This window comes from Polyodon spathula, chromosome 3 (assembly GCF_017654505.1).
Source record: "Polyodon spathula isolate WHYD16114869_AA chromosome 3, ASM1765450v1, whole genome shotgun sequence".
In the NCBI taxonomy this organism is placed as follows: Eukaryota; Metazoa; Chordata; class Actinopteri; order Acipenseriformes; family Polyodontidae; genus Polyodon; species Polyodon spathula.
The window spans coordinates 31421177-31439256 of NC_054536.1; the positions used below are offsets into that span (position 1 = coordinate 31421177).

Genomic DNA, 18080 nt, shown 5'->3' on the forward strand with positions numbered 1-18080 from the left:
TGAGTGAACATCAGTGTGTCTTATGGAACATCATATGCCAGTCTACGTGCATTAAACTCCTCCCAGTGAAGAGTGAAAACATGCACACACACATTCCTCTTAATGGGACCATTAAGAGATCACTTGCACTTATCAAATTATGAAGTTCACATCATTCAGTGATACAAGTATGTAAACAAAACTAAATTTCAAGTTTCTTGCTGTATTTCTAAATGTAGAACTATTGGGTAATAGTTCTGGCTGCTCTTTGGAGTGTTGTGTTCTTGATACCTGTCCTGCTCTCCTCCCCAGCTAATGCTTCCTCCTCCTTCTCTGACTCTGTGGCCTCGCTCTTCACACGCTCCTGTGGCTTCTCTGCAGGCTCACTGAGCTTATCCACTGCAGCATCCTCCTTGTTCTCCACCTGAACACCAGAGACACAAGACTAGAGGAGCAGCACATCAATACAGCCCTGGCATCTTCTCAGATAGTGGAACAACTACTACCACCAACAGCACCATGCTGCACCAATATAATAAACAGCATTTGTAAACAATGAGATATCATCAGATGGATTTACTGATTTGTAAGCTTCATTATACAGGATATTCTAAATGCTTAAATTATGCCATTTCAGGAGGTCCAGCCTTTCTTATACAGAAGACGACGACACATATAGATCTCACATTTTGTTGTATTCCTGCAATGGACATAATAAACCAAGCTAGAGGCCAATACATTGTGCTGGTCATGTTTGCACTAGTTAAAAAGGTGGCCCCCCTTGGCATTGGGAGATGTGGAATTTAACCTTATGGTTTCTTGCAAGGTGAAGCTGAGCTGAACTTCCTTCTTTCAAGCCACACATCGTCATTCAATGACTCACTCACCTTCTCTGGCTGCTGTCCTTCAGTCTCTGTCTCCATCTTCTCAGGCTCTGGAGCCTCTGTAGAGAGAGAAGGGGTACAAGTTGTTGTTGAATCATCAAAATGTTTTATCATCAAAAAAAATGAAAATGTGTCTTTCTTTCTGTGACAGATGCACGGACACCACCACTATTTTCCCTTACACATTCCAGTGCAAATGCTACTACGACTAATCTTGCATAAACAACTTGAACACCAGTCTCCAGTGGAAACCAGTGAGCCAACATCTTAGTAACCCTGGCTGGTAGAGTTTATGCTTGAAAACTGGGTGCAGAGCAAGACCTTAAGTTGGTCTATAAAATTCTCCAGCATGCTATATTATTAAGTATAGCATTCTATGATTTAAAGAAAATAAATAAAGCGCTTGTGTGTTTTGCAAGTTTGACAGAAGGCAGGCTGTCATTGTGGACTGCTTCTTCACAGCAATGAGAAAACAACCCAGAGGAACAAACAAACATGAGGAGGAGCGCACAGAAATGGACAGTCAGGGAGGGATCCTGTTGTGGGGCAAACCTGTTAATTCAATGGTAACTCATGTCAATCCAAATTCTTTGTCCATAGACAAGACACAAGTCGTCTCCTGCCTCCCACCCACCCCAGTATACTAATTTACAGTCTGAGATGCAAAAAAGATGGGCACATCCCCATCCAAAACAGAAGATTTAAGAAAGCCAATACTGCCATGTAGCTACAGATGACATCTGTCTTAACAGATTGCGTTAAAGAACAAATAATTCTCTAAAAAGAACAACTAATGATTTGGACGATATTAACTTACAGTTTGTGGGTTTTGCTTCTTGGCTGTCTTCCTGTGCTACACAAATGATTAACCAGACAAGCTAAAGCAGAAATCTTACCAGGATACATTGTTAATTAGTACTACATCATTTGTACACTGTTTTATCACTAATTAATGTAAAGCCCCCAAAAAGTTTTAGTGAATTGTTTAAGCAGAAAATAGTTATAGGCAGGAGCCTCGGCAGGCCAGGTCTTCTCCCTTTCCTCAAGGAAGATAAAGGAGCTTTCTGCTCCACAAATGAGACTTACATCAATTTAACATACAGTACCACTCAAAAGTTTGAATACACTTGCTGGAAACAAGTTTTTTTTTTTTCATAATTGACAATGTTTTACGTCAAACGTTTCTGTAAATACTTGAAAAGGAAAATATATGTTACAATATACAAAACATAAGCAGTATCAAAGTAAGGTTCAAGAAAATTGTCTCTAAATCTTGGATTCCTCAAAATAGTCACCCTTTAACTTAATAACAGCCTCACAAACACAAAGCATTCTGATAAGTTTCAGCAGGAAATCACCCGACATGTCTTCCCAGCTCTTCTGCAGCAGTTCCCAGAGATGTAGGGCACTTGTGGGCACCTTTGCTTTGACTCTTCTGTCCAGTTCATCCCACACAAGGTCTACGGGATTGAGGTCTGGAGACTGGGCAGGCCAGATCATTAAATTGAGTTGTACTTCACTTTTCTTCTTTGCCAGATAGTTCTTGCACAACTTTGAGGGGTGTTTCGGGTCATTATCTTGCTGAAGAATGAAGGACTGCCCAACTAGTCGTAATCCTGATGGAATGGCATGCCTCTGAAGTATGATAGTTATGCTGGTTGAGCTTGCCATAGTCTTGGTAAAGATCACCAACTCTGTCACCAACAAAGCAACCCCAGACCATGACACTACCTCCTCCATGCTTGACAGTAGGAACCACACATGCAGAACTCATGCGCTCACCCTCTCTGCGTCTTACAAATACTCTGCAGTTGGACCCAAATATTTCAAATTTTGACTCATCGGTCCGTAAGACCAACTTCCACTCCTCAAATGTCCAGTTTCTGTGTTTTTTGGCCCAGGCAAGTCTCTTCCTCTTATTCTGCACTCTTAACAATGGTTTCTTTGCAGCAGTTCTTCCAGATAAGCCAGCTTCACGCAATCTCCTCTGAACAGTTGATGTTGAAACATCTGTACTTCAAGTAGCATTTAACTGAGCTTGTATTTCAGGGGCAGTTGATCGCCGGTTTCGCAGATTTGTGACTCAAATGAATTTGTTCTCTGATTCTGCGGTCACCCTTGGCCTGCCTGACCTTGTTCGGTCCTCATGAGTGCCAGTTTCTTCAAATGGTTTGATGGTCTTGGCCACAGCAGTTACAGACACTTGCAAAGTTCTTGTGATTTGTCATAAAGATTGACCTTCATTTCTTAAAGTAATTATAGACCGTCTTTTTCTCTTTGCTTAACTGAGCAGCTTTTGCCATTTTCTGTTCCCTTACATTCAAGAATGACAAGCTTGTGCCTATGCTACCTATACTTATAGTAATCATGGACCCTCACCTGTTAACAATAATTGTTGACAAAAGGTTAATTAGGTAACATACTATTAACTTAGAGAACATCTAACAAAGACACTTTTATAGTTCGGCCAGTTGACAAGATTTACATTTTCATTTTAAAATTACATTTTTGAATGCAATTCACTTATGATTATCAGCTTATATAAGTACACCATATAATGAAATATTAAGTGTTTATAGATAAGTTTATACAGTTAAAAGCATAGATAATCATGAAAAACCTGGTTTCAAGCACTCAAACTTTTGACTGGTAGTTTGAACCTATGAGATTATATATATATATTATAATATATATAATATCATATAAATATTATATATATATATATATCTTCTCGGTGAGAGAGAACCGTTCTCGGTGCCCCCCCTCTACGAGCCACCTCTCTAACAGATGGTGACAGGGAAGAGTGCTGTGCAGGAGTGAGGGACGCACAGCACTCTGTAGAGCTATGGAAGAGACATTTCATCAGCATGCGCTTGGAGAAATATGCACAAGACTTGCAGTAACTGCTGTTCACCAGTGCCTCCTTTGCGTGCTCTGGCCACAGGAAGAAAACACAGGCATTAAGCAAGTAGCAATTCAGTGTACAGTAACACTGTACAGATGCTGCCTCACTCTGCTTAAAGACAGCAATTGGCTGTTCAAGATCGGCTTGGTACCGGACTGGGGAACCCTAAACATCTAAAAAAGACACTTTTATACTTAGGCCAGTGTTCTAACACCGTGTTATACACGTTTCAGACTTTTAACTGACTTGGGCTTCAGGCTGAAATCCCCTTGCTTTGGGTGACCATTTCATTGAAATTGACAAGATTTACATTTTCATTTAAATTAAATTTTTGAATGCAATTCACTTGATTATCAGCTTATATAAGTACACGTATCATATAATGAAATATTAAGTGTTTATAGACAAGTTTATACACTTAAAAGCATAGATAAATAATGAAAAACCTGGTTTCTAGCAGGTGTACTCAAACTTTTGACTTACTGTATTTTCAAAAAAAGTTAATGTATTTAAGATATATCTGAATTCTGCTGAAATATTTAGTGTTTTATTTTCGGTATGTAAGCAGTTTTATAGGGTAAGAAATAGCAACTTTACACTGTGTATATATACCGAGCATCACATTTATTTAAAAATAATAATAATAATAATAATAAAAATAAATAAATAATAGTGTATATAAATGATGGACATTGATAAAATGTTTCTGGTTTCTTTTTAATCACCTGTTCATTCATCCTTGACCATGACACACTTGAGTAACTATAACTGAAGAATATGCACATACTGTCAATGACAGGCCACTAACTGGGAGACCAAGAGTCACAACACCTGCCCAAGATCGACAGATCATTTTGCAGCATCTTCGTGATGTCAATTGTTAATGCAGCATAATAAAATGTCACTGCACCTGCATCTGAGTTTGTCGTTTTTCGAACACAACAAATAAAAGTGATAAGTTTCTTTTGATGCTCAATATACTAGGGTTGGACGATATACTGGTATTTTTTAATAATGATAAAAATACCATGGTAAACGAACTGAAAGTATTAAGCTTTGGGGACTGATCCATTTGAACTTCATTAGGGAGGTCAATAGGTAGTACAGATTAATATTTACTACAGTATATTTAAATTTTTATTACAGAACTCACTTTTATTAAATGTCAACTCAACCATTTAAACCAATTAGGCATCACATTAAACTTTAAAAAAATAATAATTTAAAATGATGTTCACTGTACCAGATGTATTAGACGCCAATGTTTTAGACACAGGCTTCAGCTAGTAAATAATTTACCTTATTTTAGTAACAATGTGAATGTACCAGTCTGTTATTTAGAGTTTGTTTTAATAGTGTTACTATTCCGTTGTAGTAAAGCAGGCTACAGACAAAGTGCTTTGTGTTTTGCTGTTATTTGTCCTAGGATGCGCCATGTTACACTTGCTGTATTATAATGGCTTAGTTTAATATTGAATATTAAAAGTATTTACAACCTTAGAAAGGAAAGCATGTTATGTTTTACAATTTTTTAACATACAGTATTAGAAGTGTTTTGGGCCTGTAGTCTATAAAAGCAGCTTTTAAAAGTACTTCTAGTTCTATATTTTAAAACGTACAATTGCAAAATAGAATAAAAAAAACGATCACAATGTTACATCTATTATGATATATATCACCTTGAACATCTAACATGATATATTTGAGGTATATGGCCCACCCCTTGTACATACATGGGTTGTACGTGCTCTCAGATGCATTCTGAGCCATTTTGGACCACCTTCAGAAGCAGATTTGAACTTGACTGAAGTAATTTCTGAATTTCTTCCTACACTTACAACTTGTCATTTTACTAGATGGATCAACCTGATAAAATCACATGAGGCTAGTCAACAAAATCAAACCTTTTAGATGTATGCCCAATTCACATACATTTTATAAAACCTCAGCTGCAAAAAACACAATCTCAGCTTAACTCAAATCAGTTTTTGTAACTACAGGGTTCATACAGTTTTTTCTGATACAAATTTCACAGCCTTGTGCCTTACAACTCAACCAGGGCATGCAGAAATAATTGTCTTCCTGTACACCCTGTAGTGGTTTATTTCTTACATAGATGCCAACTCCCCCTCCCCCCGCTTGCACACATGTTTTGGCAACCGGATTCAAAATACCAGGTTCGGACCAGATTCCAAAAATCTCCTCAAATGCACATCATTAGTTTTATCAGCTGTAGGCAGAACAGATTGCACTTACATCGACTAGATGTGGTCACCAATCAGGAAACGCAGATGGAGAACGCAGCCCAATTTGAAAAATATGTTGTAAAAAACATAACAGTATTATTACCAGGTTTAACAGTTCATTGGAAGCGCAAACGATACAGTCAGTTTTCTTCACTATGCACAATTTATTTACAGGCTGTTTGCCAGCAATACAAGCCTGTCGCCCTGCTCTGGATCCAAGGTGGCACGCTTTTTATTTACATCTAATGCACAGAGAAGGGCGCGTACTTACAAAGCACTTTCAAAACTGATTCGCTGGTAGGATGGGACCAGCAAATAATATTCTAGTTAACACTAGCAGGAAAAGAGCTCACCCACTGCTTGTCTTTGGCCAAAACAATGTAAATAGCAAGGCAGGGTGTTCGGTGAAGTTTTGTTGATAAACTTAAACAATGTTATTAACGATGCACGTTACAAAAATGTAATTATTTCAAATCGATTATCTGGTATTTATATCTATGTACAAAATGAGAAAATGGAATAGATTTAATCGTAGCAGCTACAGTAGGGAGTGATGAATATCCAGTAATCAAGCTCTAATCGATCAATAAGACCCTGCAGCTCTACTGGCTCAGCTTATTATTGCTTATAAGTTGACTCCACCCAGGGACCCTTTAACATCAGGCAACTGCTGGCAAAAAACACATTGCTAGCGCTGGGCTAGTCTTAGTAAATTTGCTTTTTCTCAGGAGCAGCAACACTTATAGTAGTATCAAATCTGCTGATATTTGAAGATCAACAACATGTACTGCAAGTAAATAAATAATGTAGGAACAGAACAGGTTAATAGGATTCAGCAAAGAGAGGCCAGCTGGCCTTGTCTCTGTGACAACCAGAGAGCTAAGGAGCTTTCCTGGTTAAATTAATAACAATGCCATCAGACATTTGGAATTTTTTTTTTTTCTAAAAGAACAAAATGGAAATGTCAAACGCAGCATTTGTGAAACTTTGCTGAGCTTCTCTGGCAATATCATAAACCTGCGGGGCCACTTAGTGAGGCTCCACCTAACAAAATACTGGATGCTGTTACACAAGATGTTATACCTGGTTTTAAAATCATAGAAATCTGTTAGCAAACTTGGTGTGGGCTACAAAATGCCCTCTTGAAAGACTGTTTCTAAATTGATTGCTCTGAATCCTGAACATGCAAAAGAAAAACTTAGACAAGATTTATCTGAGGAGAGTGATTTACTGTCCATCACTACAGATGTATGGACAAGCATGGCACAGGAAGCCTTTTTAAAATGATGACCTGCCATTATCACTAGTCCCATGTACCCAGTTGCAAGAGTGAAAATGCAGACTGAGCAAAGTTCCTGTTAAAGGTTGTGAAGGGGACATGTTTGCGAGAAAATGTACTGTGTAATTTATCACAGCAATGCCGTTTACATCAACTGAATGATCCAGGTGATGAAGTTATACCACTGCTTTTTGCATCATTCCTTGATCCCCGATTTCATAATTTTGATTTTTTATTAGAACAAGCCAAAGCCACCGTAGTAGTTCAACAATGCTTTCCACACTAGTTAGGCTGACTGACACCAATCCCACTAACAATGGAAACTGTGCCACAAGTGACTTGCCCGTTAAAGAAAACAAAAACAGAAAAAGCCTTTGAATTGTTATTTTGTGGATGGCAACAAAAAGAGATGGCCTCCAAGGAAAGCTTATCAGAAAAGAGGTGATGACATATGCCTCTGAAAACACCATTAAAATGTTACTGAAGATCCACTGCTGTGGAGGAAAAATAGCCAGATACGCTTTCCAAAACTAGCAGCCTTGGCAATGTGCTTAAGTATCCCGGCAACAGACACCAAGTGGGCGGGTGTTCAGCAAGGCAGGAAGCCAGTTAAACTCCATTCTTTGAAAACAGAAAATGTAGATGCCATCGTTTTTCTCAACAAAAACAAAAAGTAAATTGTTCTAGAGCAGACTTTGTAAAGTGAGTTGTGAACAGTTAAATTAATTTAATTGGTTAGTGTTTCTTCTGTTGGATTTTGTTGCAAAGGATTTTTTCGAACCCTGTTGCTGTCAGTCAAGACATCTTAAGGTAAGAAACATTTTAACCATTTGTGAGAAACTCGCTGGGCATCGTTTGATTTATATTAGAAAAATAAATGTATACGGTTTATTTTACTCTAAAATAATAGAGAAACTGCAGAAACATTAAATTTTCATGCTTACATCGGCTATCTAAAAAACACACGTGTTTTGTTTCTCTATAATATCGTCCGTTTCTTTTGTGTTACGGAAAAAAAATGACAGTATTTTAGAAAACAAATGTATCGACGGTAGAAAAACCATCATCCCAGCTCTACTTTGAACCTCATCAGTGATTAAACCACCCTGCCTTTATCACAACAGTGTCCCCGATTTCAGGTTTTAAAATGAACCTGATTAGCCAGTGTATAGGTAACAAGCACAGGTAGATTTTTTTTTTTTTTATTAAATTCAAAGTAAAATTGCTATGCAATGGGAGTCTCTTCATCCCTGCTTTATTGTGCAGGTGTTGGTTTAATCTTAAATTAAACTTATTTTGAATGTTTGTAAAATCAGGAAAGCCACCTTTATACAGTACCATTGGTTAACACAGTGCTTGTTATTATCTTAAACAAAAATGTTCCCAGTAAAATTGCCCGTACTTGCTTTGAAATCTGCCTCACCTTTGTCTGGATTCATTTGTTGGGCCAGTCGTTTTGCCTTCATGACCAGCACATCGCTTATAGAAAGGCCTATCTGGTTGCATTGCACGCACGGTTGAGTGACTGCACATATCTGGCTAAAAAGTGGGGTATTCGGTAGACCGGTCAGTTCGGAGGTACTACTGTATAAATTATTGCAACATGTTTTTCCGTATAAGACTGTATATGGAAAATAAATTACTTTAAATAAAATGTACTTGCACTTAATAAAACTCCTGACTAATGTTTAACTCAGAGAAAAACAGTTGCAAGATCTCAGTAAGGAATTTACTGATTGAACTGTGATCCGTCAAAGCAATCCACACCTATCCACTGTGTGAGGGTTTGATATTCCTTCTAGTTTTACACTTTTAAAATGTTAAAATCAGATATTACTATTTGCTACAAAACAATAGTCTTTTTTATATTATGTGAAGGTGTTTCATTATTACATATTACTTATGGTAGGAGTACTGTGACTTTACAATATGCAACATGTTCTGCAATTGAGTAAATATTTCAATTATATCAAATAAAGTATTAACCTTTTGCGGTCCAATGTCGGTCCAGGTGCAACATTACAATTTTCCCTTTCCACTCCGATATCGGACATCATTAAAAAGAAAAATACTGTGAAAAATACAGCGAACAAGGCGTGGGGCTTGGCTGGAGATGCAGTACTGATGTGCTTTTGCCATACACTGCCTTTTAAACCTGTTTTACTCTGAAAAAAATATATTTTAAACAGAGCATGTAAAACAAACAGCACATATGAAAATAAACTGGACCTGACATGCCTGACAAGCGCTCAATAAATGGACTGCAAAGGGTTAAAAAAAAAAAAAAGATTCAAAGCACTACCTCTAATAGACTTCATTGAGGGTAGCTGTGAAACCCAGGACTGTTTCAAACCTTGACTTTGACCAGCCGTGCTTGGAATTGAACGAATTTTAAAACAATGCCAAGTTAATTGCGACAAAGCAGTCAGACATAGCGCTAGGGAGCGTACCTAGCTTCTCTGGCTCCTCAGGGGTGGTGCCGGCGATGCCGCTGCTCTCCAGCCCAAATGCTGGGTCTACTTTGCCAGTGGTCTTGGCTGCTTCCTGGACCTTCTTGACGTGAGCCTCCACCAGCTCTGCTGGGACCTCCTCTCGCACCCGTGAGAACTCCTCTGTAGAGGTAGAGAGGGGTAGAGAGAGGGAGAGAGAGGAGAGAGAAGGGTCAACACTTACCACCTTACACGGTACAGGCAGCCACCATGGCAGAAACACTTCTGGCATATAACAATCAACCAGTTTTAATAATCACTTAATGAATGTTTGTGCAATGTTACCCTACATTACTAAATTTCTACTATATTTTAAGTCAATTCTAGCTTACAGCCACATATTTTCCCATCTCAAAAGTGTCATTTTGGATTTGTTTTTACATAAGTTTAGACACAATCAACCTCAAATTGACAAATCACACCCCCAAAGCAATGGAAGAAGGACAGCCAAAATTTAGTTAACCAGCAATGCCTCAATAGTGGAAGATTTAAATTTAAAAAAAAAAAAAATGTAAACAATTTGGAGACACAGTTCTGACAGAGCGAGCAAGATGCTGGCTCCTTACCCAGAGCTGCCTTTGCAGCAGCAGCTGCCACGCGGGGGTCCACCACAGAGGCCAGGAAAGCCACTGTGCTCATGACGGGGTTCCCGGACTGGCTGAAGGGGACAGGCTGATAGGCCAGTGGCCCTAGGGAAGCTTCCGAGTTCTCCAGGTAGGGATCCTCAATGGGTAGTCGCAGGAAGTGCAGGATACACTCATCCTGGGTGCGGCTCCCCACATGCTCAGACACCTTGTTCCAGTCGTCCTTGTACATCTCCAGGGCCTGAGAGGGACAGAGGGGTTAGAGAGCAGAGCAAGGGAAGGGGAGTGGTATACCCTGAACTCTTAGAGGGCATGCACACTTGTTTCAAGAGCAGCTCTAAAGTGAAAAGTTATACAGGTTAGCGTCTATCAGCAAGGACATAATTTAATTAAAACCTTTGCCAAACACTACACAGCTTTGTAGACTTTGCCCTGAAGCTGAAGCACAGTCCCTGTTTGCAGGCAGACTCGCTGTGCTTTAAGTAACTATTCTCTCCCAAATGTGAAAACGGATGCTTTTATGCACAGAGATGCTCATTACGAGAACAGTTTAAACCAGCTACAATAGCACCCCCACAACTTGCTGGCAGATGGGAGGGAATGCATGTTATCCACAGGTGTCAAACTTGCTTTTCTGGTATTCACACAAGCCCGCAACATATTGCAGTATTGGGACGTGATACTCACCTCCAGTAAGAGCAAGGTCTCCTGTTCGGTCCACTCCCTCCCTGCACTGGCTCCTTTACTCTGCACAGGAAAAGCAGTGGTTACAATTCATTTTTACAGGCCTTTTTTATTTTATAATTCTGTTGACAGGGCTAATATTGCTTACGGTTTCTATTAATAGCAATGGCATACTGCTAAACACCACATTAGTTTCTGCTTACTGGACAATAGTTATTTTGAGATATATATATATTTCAATGTAGATTACAGTAGAACTCCAGAATTACAAACACTAAAACTTACGAACTGACTACCTTCAACCGGAAGTATGCAAATCACTCAACCATGCATGTATTGTAACCAGATAGGTGCTTCTATAAAGTGGTGCGCTGGTCATGGAGCAATGACAATTACTGTACCAACAAACGTATCAAGAAAGGGGAAGCTGATTTTAAAGCAAGTACAAACAACTTTACTAGTAACATTTTTAGTTCTAAAAACAAAGTAATTTGTTTTCCACGACAAAGGAGGCTGAATGACAGATCAAGTTGCATTAATGTATTTTGTTTAAAATTAAACAAGTACTACGTGAAGTCATGTTTTCCTAGACGTTTAAATCTGTGATTTTGCTGCAGTTACAATTAATGGTAACTTAACTGAGCCTTTTTTCCCCATTTTAGTACTGCTTTAAAGACTTTAGAAACATAACCAAATAAATAATGCATTATCCTTGTGTTTGCCAGATTCAGGGTGCTACCATTGAAAACACATTCAAAGTTAGACTTAACCTCCACTCCCAAGGTGTTCGTAACGCCGAGGTTCTACTGTAATTGAATAAAGCAGAGAATCTAAGTTTATATAAAAACATGATGCCCGGTATGTTAAAAAAAATTCTCAATTAATGTTAGCTAGGATCAACTCTCAACAGTGGCAACGCCATTTGTCCACATACCCTAAAATATCCACTAAAAACTACATCTCCTAGTATACCATGTCAGTTACCGTAAAAATAGTTGTATAGGTTGCAGTGGCGTAAAAGTTGCTCACAATCCTGGAGTCGTCACTGCCTCTCACGACAAACAGTATAAATTTTCAGGGAGATACAGAATAACCAGAACCTATTTTTTAAGCAGAGTGTAGAAATGAGGAACTAGTCTACATAGTCAGAGGGAGATGTATTTTACTGTAAACCATTTCAAGCCATCATGATTTGCATGCATATCACCTTGTTGAGTGTTTTCTTGGAGTAGATGTCAGTGCGGAGCCCAAAGTTCTGCATGTCTGAGGACTTGTCCTTCCCCTTTTCTGGGAAGTTCAGCATCTGCTGGGAGGCCGGGACCTGTGGACGAGACACACAGTCAGTTTAGCAACCGGAAGAGTTTTCTTTGCATGTTGCATAAATCAGGAGTTCAATAGGCATTTACACATTTCAGAATGGGGAGACGCTGTGAAGTACCTGCGGGGGGCGGTGCTGCAGGGGTACTAGTCCGGAAGGGGTGTCTGCCAGCACATTGAAGTGGGGTGTGGGCGGGGGGCCCATCGGCAGAGGACGACTGTCAGCGTCCACTTGGTAATTGATCAGACCCCACTGCTCCAGGAAGGCATGCACTCTGCCAGGTGACAGGGGCAGAATGAGGAACAAGCAAACACAAAATTTAAAACAGTGGCATACAGCAAATGCCATTTGAGCCCCGATATTTGATTCAATCATGCCCTTAAATTAACCAATTAAAACTACTCGGGTAGTTTAATTAGCTATTTAATTGATAACCTGAAAAGTACTGGCTCTTAAGGACCAGATTCAACACTATTCCTGTCTATTCTGATAATTTGCTTAAAACTGATGCGTCTTTCAGCCATTAAATCCCAGGAGTTCTCACATGGATTGCTCCATCACACACTTCAACAATGAATTGCTAAAGAAATTAAAAAAAAGTGAGCAGTAGACATGCAGTAACTGCAGGCTGGCTGACCTCATGACAGCACACACGTCCCCAGTGAGGTTCCTCCTGCAGGAGGTGCTGGTGAGGTACTCCTGTGGGTTCAGCCGGTAAGTGTCGATCATGAAGTTACGATATGCCAGGAATCTGTGAGGAACAAATACACAACTTAGAGTGCAACTGTAGGAGCAACCATCTGACAACTTCACTTCAGGAACAATTTAAGCGAATAAAGAGCTCATGCGATCGGTTTTACCCTTTAATGGGCCAGAGTTTCAGTGGGATGCTCCTTCAGGACCAGGTTTTTTTTTCTTTTGGCTGTATTTGACTCTTCCTATAAATTCACTAAAATCTAGTTTTTTTATGGTAACATCTTGGAATTGGTGTCCTTTTTTCAGAACACTGGAACATTATAAAGTACTTCAGAAACCAAAAAACATCTCTCTTTTTCAACACTAAATTATTTTTATTATTATGTATTCCACTTAGTGTTTTTAAAGGAGATAAATGTGTGAAAACATGTTATTCTATGACTTTTCCTAAAACTTTTATTGAAAAATATTGATGTTTGAGCACATTACAAGATATTGTTTCACCAGAGTGATTTTGTGATTTATTATTGAAGACATTTTTAGCTCTTGCCTTATCTGAAAGTAGACTTATATAGTATATATATATATGATATATGTGTGTTGTGTGTGTGTGTGTAATATATTTATATATAAATTAAATATAAAAATTAGACTTGAAAATTGTATTTTTTGGTTCAGGACAGAGAATATTGTACAATACCTCAAAACTATAAAATTTGATAATTTATTTTCCACTCTAAAAAGTGAGATTTCCTTAAGTCGTAAAAGGTGAGGTAGACATATTTAAAAAAAAAAAAAAAAAAAAAAAAAAAGATTTTCCAAATAATTCCAAAAAAATTACAGTAGTTTTGGGGTTTTCAAAGAGACAAAGCTACAAAATCATTGTATTCTGTTACCTAAAGGACTCTACAACACTCCCTGGAAGTTTTGTTGCATTTGTTTTTTTTTTGCTTTTTTTTTTTTTTTTTTAAATATGAGCAAAATACAAGACATTGTTTCACCTGAATGATTTCATGAATTGAGCCTTTTGTTAAACAAACAATACATGGCTTAGAACTGATTTTTTTTTTTTTTTTAATTATTAAATATGGAGAACATCTGTATTATATAATATAATCACTGCCAGAATTCTGATTCACTATAAATCAGACGCCAGATATTCTGCCACCAATGACTAATCTAATCGTCTTGCCATCTTGACATGAAATTCTGTAGAGTGAAAACATTTATTATTGTATGCATCTCAATTTCTGCACATAAAAACAGTAAACATTTACACAATACCCAATTACCAAAGCAGTATTTTACAAACAGCAGGAACAGAACAGTGCTAAAACTACAAAATGTTAACTATTGTAAGCTAACAGTAAAGTTGCAATGCCATAAACGATAAATCAGTATGAATTCTTCTTGATCCAAGTGCTGCCTTTGATACTGCAGACCAGGGCTACTCAGTCCTGGTCCAACTGTATCCTAAATGACTTAACTGGACCAATTAAGTGCTTACTAGACGTTTAATTGGTCCAATTAATCAATTCAGTGTACAGTTAGAACAAAAACAAAGAGGGACAGAAGCTCTACAGGACCAGGGTTGAGTAGCTTTGTTGTAGACCATTCCATCCTACTGAATCGGTCTTAAAAGCACAGTGGGACTGTCTGGCCTTGTCCTATCCTGGTTCAAATTTTATCTATGATAGGTTTCAGTTAGTCTCTATTGGGGAGGTAAAATCGGCATTATCAGAAGTTTTCTACGGTGTTCCACAGGGCTCCATTCTAAGTCATTTGCTGTTTTCATTATATATGCTACCATTAGGTGACATTATCCGCAGACATGTAGTGAACTTCCATTGCTATGCTGATGATATCCAACTATATTTGTCCCTAAAGCCTAGAATTTCTTCTGCCTGGGTGTTACTAGCTACTTGCCTTACAGACATCAAGCATTGGATGTCACAGAATTTTCTATAGTTGAATTCAGATAAAACAGAGGTTATGCTAGTGGGATCACAGAACCAACTAAAAGGAAATGTGGGATTAAATTTAGAGTTTGAGAGTCCATCTTTGATCCTGATCTATCATTTGAGACTCCTACTAGCGAAGTTACTGAAGTATCTATTTACCATTTGAGAGTAGCCAGACTTAGACCAATTATTTCGGTATCTGATGCCAATAGACTAATGCATGCCTTTGTCTCATCTAGAATTGATTATTGTAATGCACTTTTTTCTGATATCCCACTTGTTTAGAATACCACCGCTAGAATTCTGACTAAAACCAGGAAAAGTGAACATATTAACCCACGTTCTTTACCTGGCTCCCTGTGCAGTATAGAACTGATTTTAAGATTTTGCTGATAACTTACAAGGCCCTAAATGGATCAGCACCTAGTTATTTCGCTGACATGATAACGTATATGTGACATGCTATACAAATTGGGGGTGTAAATTGTTTAAAGTTTAAATGTTAGTAAAGTGTCAAATGTTTTTAATTTTAATTGTTTAAACTTTGTCAAAAATGTGCAGGTCAAATAAGTGTCTGACTGCAAATAACAGCTTCCTACCTTTGTCAAGTTACATCATTGGATATTCACCTCCCAATGTCCAGTACGCTTTTGGTCATGTGACTAGTCTGCTTCTATGAAGCTGGTTCTATCGTAGAGGAGGTGGGACCCAGACATGCAAGCGAAATGTAGGAAATGAGATACAATTCGGGCTGAAAACAACACGGTTGATTATTTAAGCAATTTCAATTGTGGAGGATACCAGATTCAACTTTAAAGTCTTTTGTTAACACGTTTTTTTTTTTTAAAAACAGAAGATTGCTTCCATTTTATGTTTATTTTTCTTTTTTTTTCTACTGCTGCCAGTCCAATTAGTACAAACTATTGTTATTAGTAGATTTTTTTAAAACTGAATACTGATTATTTTAATTAACGTGATACTGTACTTGAATAAAGTTAGTTTTGTGTGAACATAACTAGTTCTTGTCTCATATACAGTAAGTAGAAAAAAGTAGCGATTAGAATTTTAGCACTGTTTGAATCATTAGACTGCATAGCATTTCTGTAATAATGCAATTAATGCTTGCACTCTAATCAAAACAGACCATTATCATACCACCAATGCTATTATTTTTTTCATATTGCTTCACTGTTTTTATAAATTAATATATATACAGCTTATTTTAGTAATGTATTTGATTAATTGAGTTATTTTCTGTCAAATAACTCGATGGGCTTTTAAAATAGGCCAAGCCTTCTCGTTTGTATGTGAAGAGACTGCAACATGTTAATAAGCGACTAATCTTTATTAAAGCTATAATGAAAAATAAAGCGTTTTGCTGGACACACTATCACAGTCGTTATGACGAGTAACTATTTAAATTAATAAAGATGAGCCACTTCAGCATTTAAATGAAAAAGACTTAAAAGCCCATTTAGTGGTTTCACAGAATGAAAAAAGTAAATTTAAACCAATTTTACTATTAACACTTTTCTCAGTTTGATTGAGATATACGAAAGGATTAACAGGTACCAATTATATTCAAACCCCATGTAAAAGACCTATTTATAGACATATGGTAATTTATAGAAAGCTATTTATTTTAAAATCACAGCCCTTGCAGCCAACGTTCCCCAAGATGGCCGACGCACGGTTTCCTTCTGCTGTCAAGACCGCACAGAGGGGGACACATACTACCCCCTTTACACACAGTCTTTTCAAAATATTTTTATTTTAACTTTTAAACTACATATTTTTTTAAATTTAAACATTTATAAATTAAACAGAATCTAGCACCCCTAATACAAATGTATTGTGATGTTTTTTTTTTTCTGCTATATACAGTACAGTGCTTTGCAATACTTTTGTATAAAAGCGGCTATACAAATGCAATAAATAAAGTTCCTCTCTGCGTGCTGCCGAAAACTCTCCAGCCTTTAAAATTTAAATACCTCAGGAGACGTCACGTGAAAAAATTAAAAAAATCGGCCCAGCAAGCCAATAAAATGAAGTGTGTTCATCGCGTTTACCTGATCACGGGCCCAGAAAGACACTTCAGTAAGTTCACGATCCTAAAGGGTTAATTATATGAAATTATGTACAAACTCATTGATAAATTTGTAACCATGCCAGGACACTACACAAGTCCAACTTGTCCCTCCTGGTTAGATGCCCTTTCCCAACCACCCTATGCATTCTTCTCAATTGAAGACTCACATCTCTGGGGTTTTGGATTTGTTCTTCCCATTGAAAAACTCTGGCAGGGCACGCCTCTCGATCTCATGGATACTGGAAGACAAGAATATGCAAAGCTTAAACTGAAAACACACAGACCAAGTGACAACCCTTCCAGTGCTCCCCAACCCCTTGCCCTTGCTCTCCCTCTATGTGGTACACAACACAAGCCATGTTTTGTGCACCCCAGCTCCCCTTCAGAGCCTGTGCTGCTCCTCTCTATTATACACAGTCCCCTTCTTTAAATTGTGCTCCCCCTGTCACTGCATTCCCCAGCCCCCCTTCCCTAATCCATGCTCTCCCTGTCTTTATACCTCCTAGCCCTTGCTCACCAGTTGTAATCGAACCAGGATGCATAGCTGGGGATGATGATGTGGTGGGTCTGCTCTGTCACATTGTCTTCACTGGAGTCGATCAAGCGGTTCACCTCTGCCTTTCCCTGCTCCTCCTCCTCCTCCTGCTGCTAAAAGGGGCAGAACAGAGATATAACCTTCCTGAAGTGGCTAGAATACCAAAACACACCAGAACCACTGCACCAGGGATACCTGTCACTAGTAAATCAAGCCACACCCAACTGGAAACATGCCCCAGCTTCCAGTTGTGCCCAGTTCAGAGCCATCACAAAAATCTAATATTTTGTTTACCTTATTTTGCGCAACTATTAAAACTCAGTAGTGCAGTTTGGAAAAATAAAACAAAACTAAATGAAAATGTTTCGACTAGAAAGCTTTCTCAATGTCTGCAATGTTGAAATGAGTTTTGATTCCCGTAGTTTTAAAAA

At 38.1% G+C, this 18080-nt stretch overlaps 1 protein-coding gene across 3 annotated transcripts in view; it reads right to left on the bottom strand.

Annotated features, from left to right (window-relative positions):
* The window catches only part of LOC121312982 (SWI/SNF complex subunit SMARCC1-like), a 52295-nt gene that overhangs the window by 7133 nt on the left and 27082 nt on the right, over positions 1–18080 (bottom strand). For 2 of the 3 annotated variants that reach the window (XM_041245042.1, XM_041245040.1), the window contains exons 14-23: positions 17632–17762; positions 17282–17353; positions 13006–13119; positions 12489–12642; positions 12258–12371; positions 11054–11113; positions 10349–10607; positions 9744–9905; positions 867–922; positions 271–403 (exon numbers count right to left, since the gene is read on the bottom strand). In XM_041245042.1, the coding sequence (XP_041100976.1) occupies positions 271–403; positions 867–922; positions 9744–9905; positions 10349–10607; positions 11054–11113; positions 12258–12371; positions 12489–12642; positions 13006–13119; positions 17282–17353; positions 17632–17762 (1255 nt within the window). The remainder of the gene's footprint in view (positions 1–270; positions 404–866; positions 923–9743; positions 9906–10348; positions 10608–11053; positions 11114–12257; positions 12372–12488; positions 12643–13005; positions 13120–17281; positions 17354–17631; positions 17763–18080) is intronic. The other variant, XM_041245041.1, reaches the window with a different exon arrangement.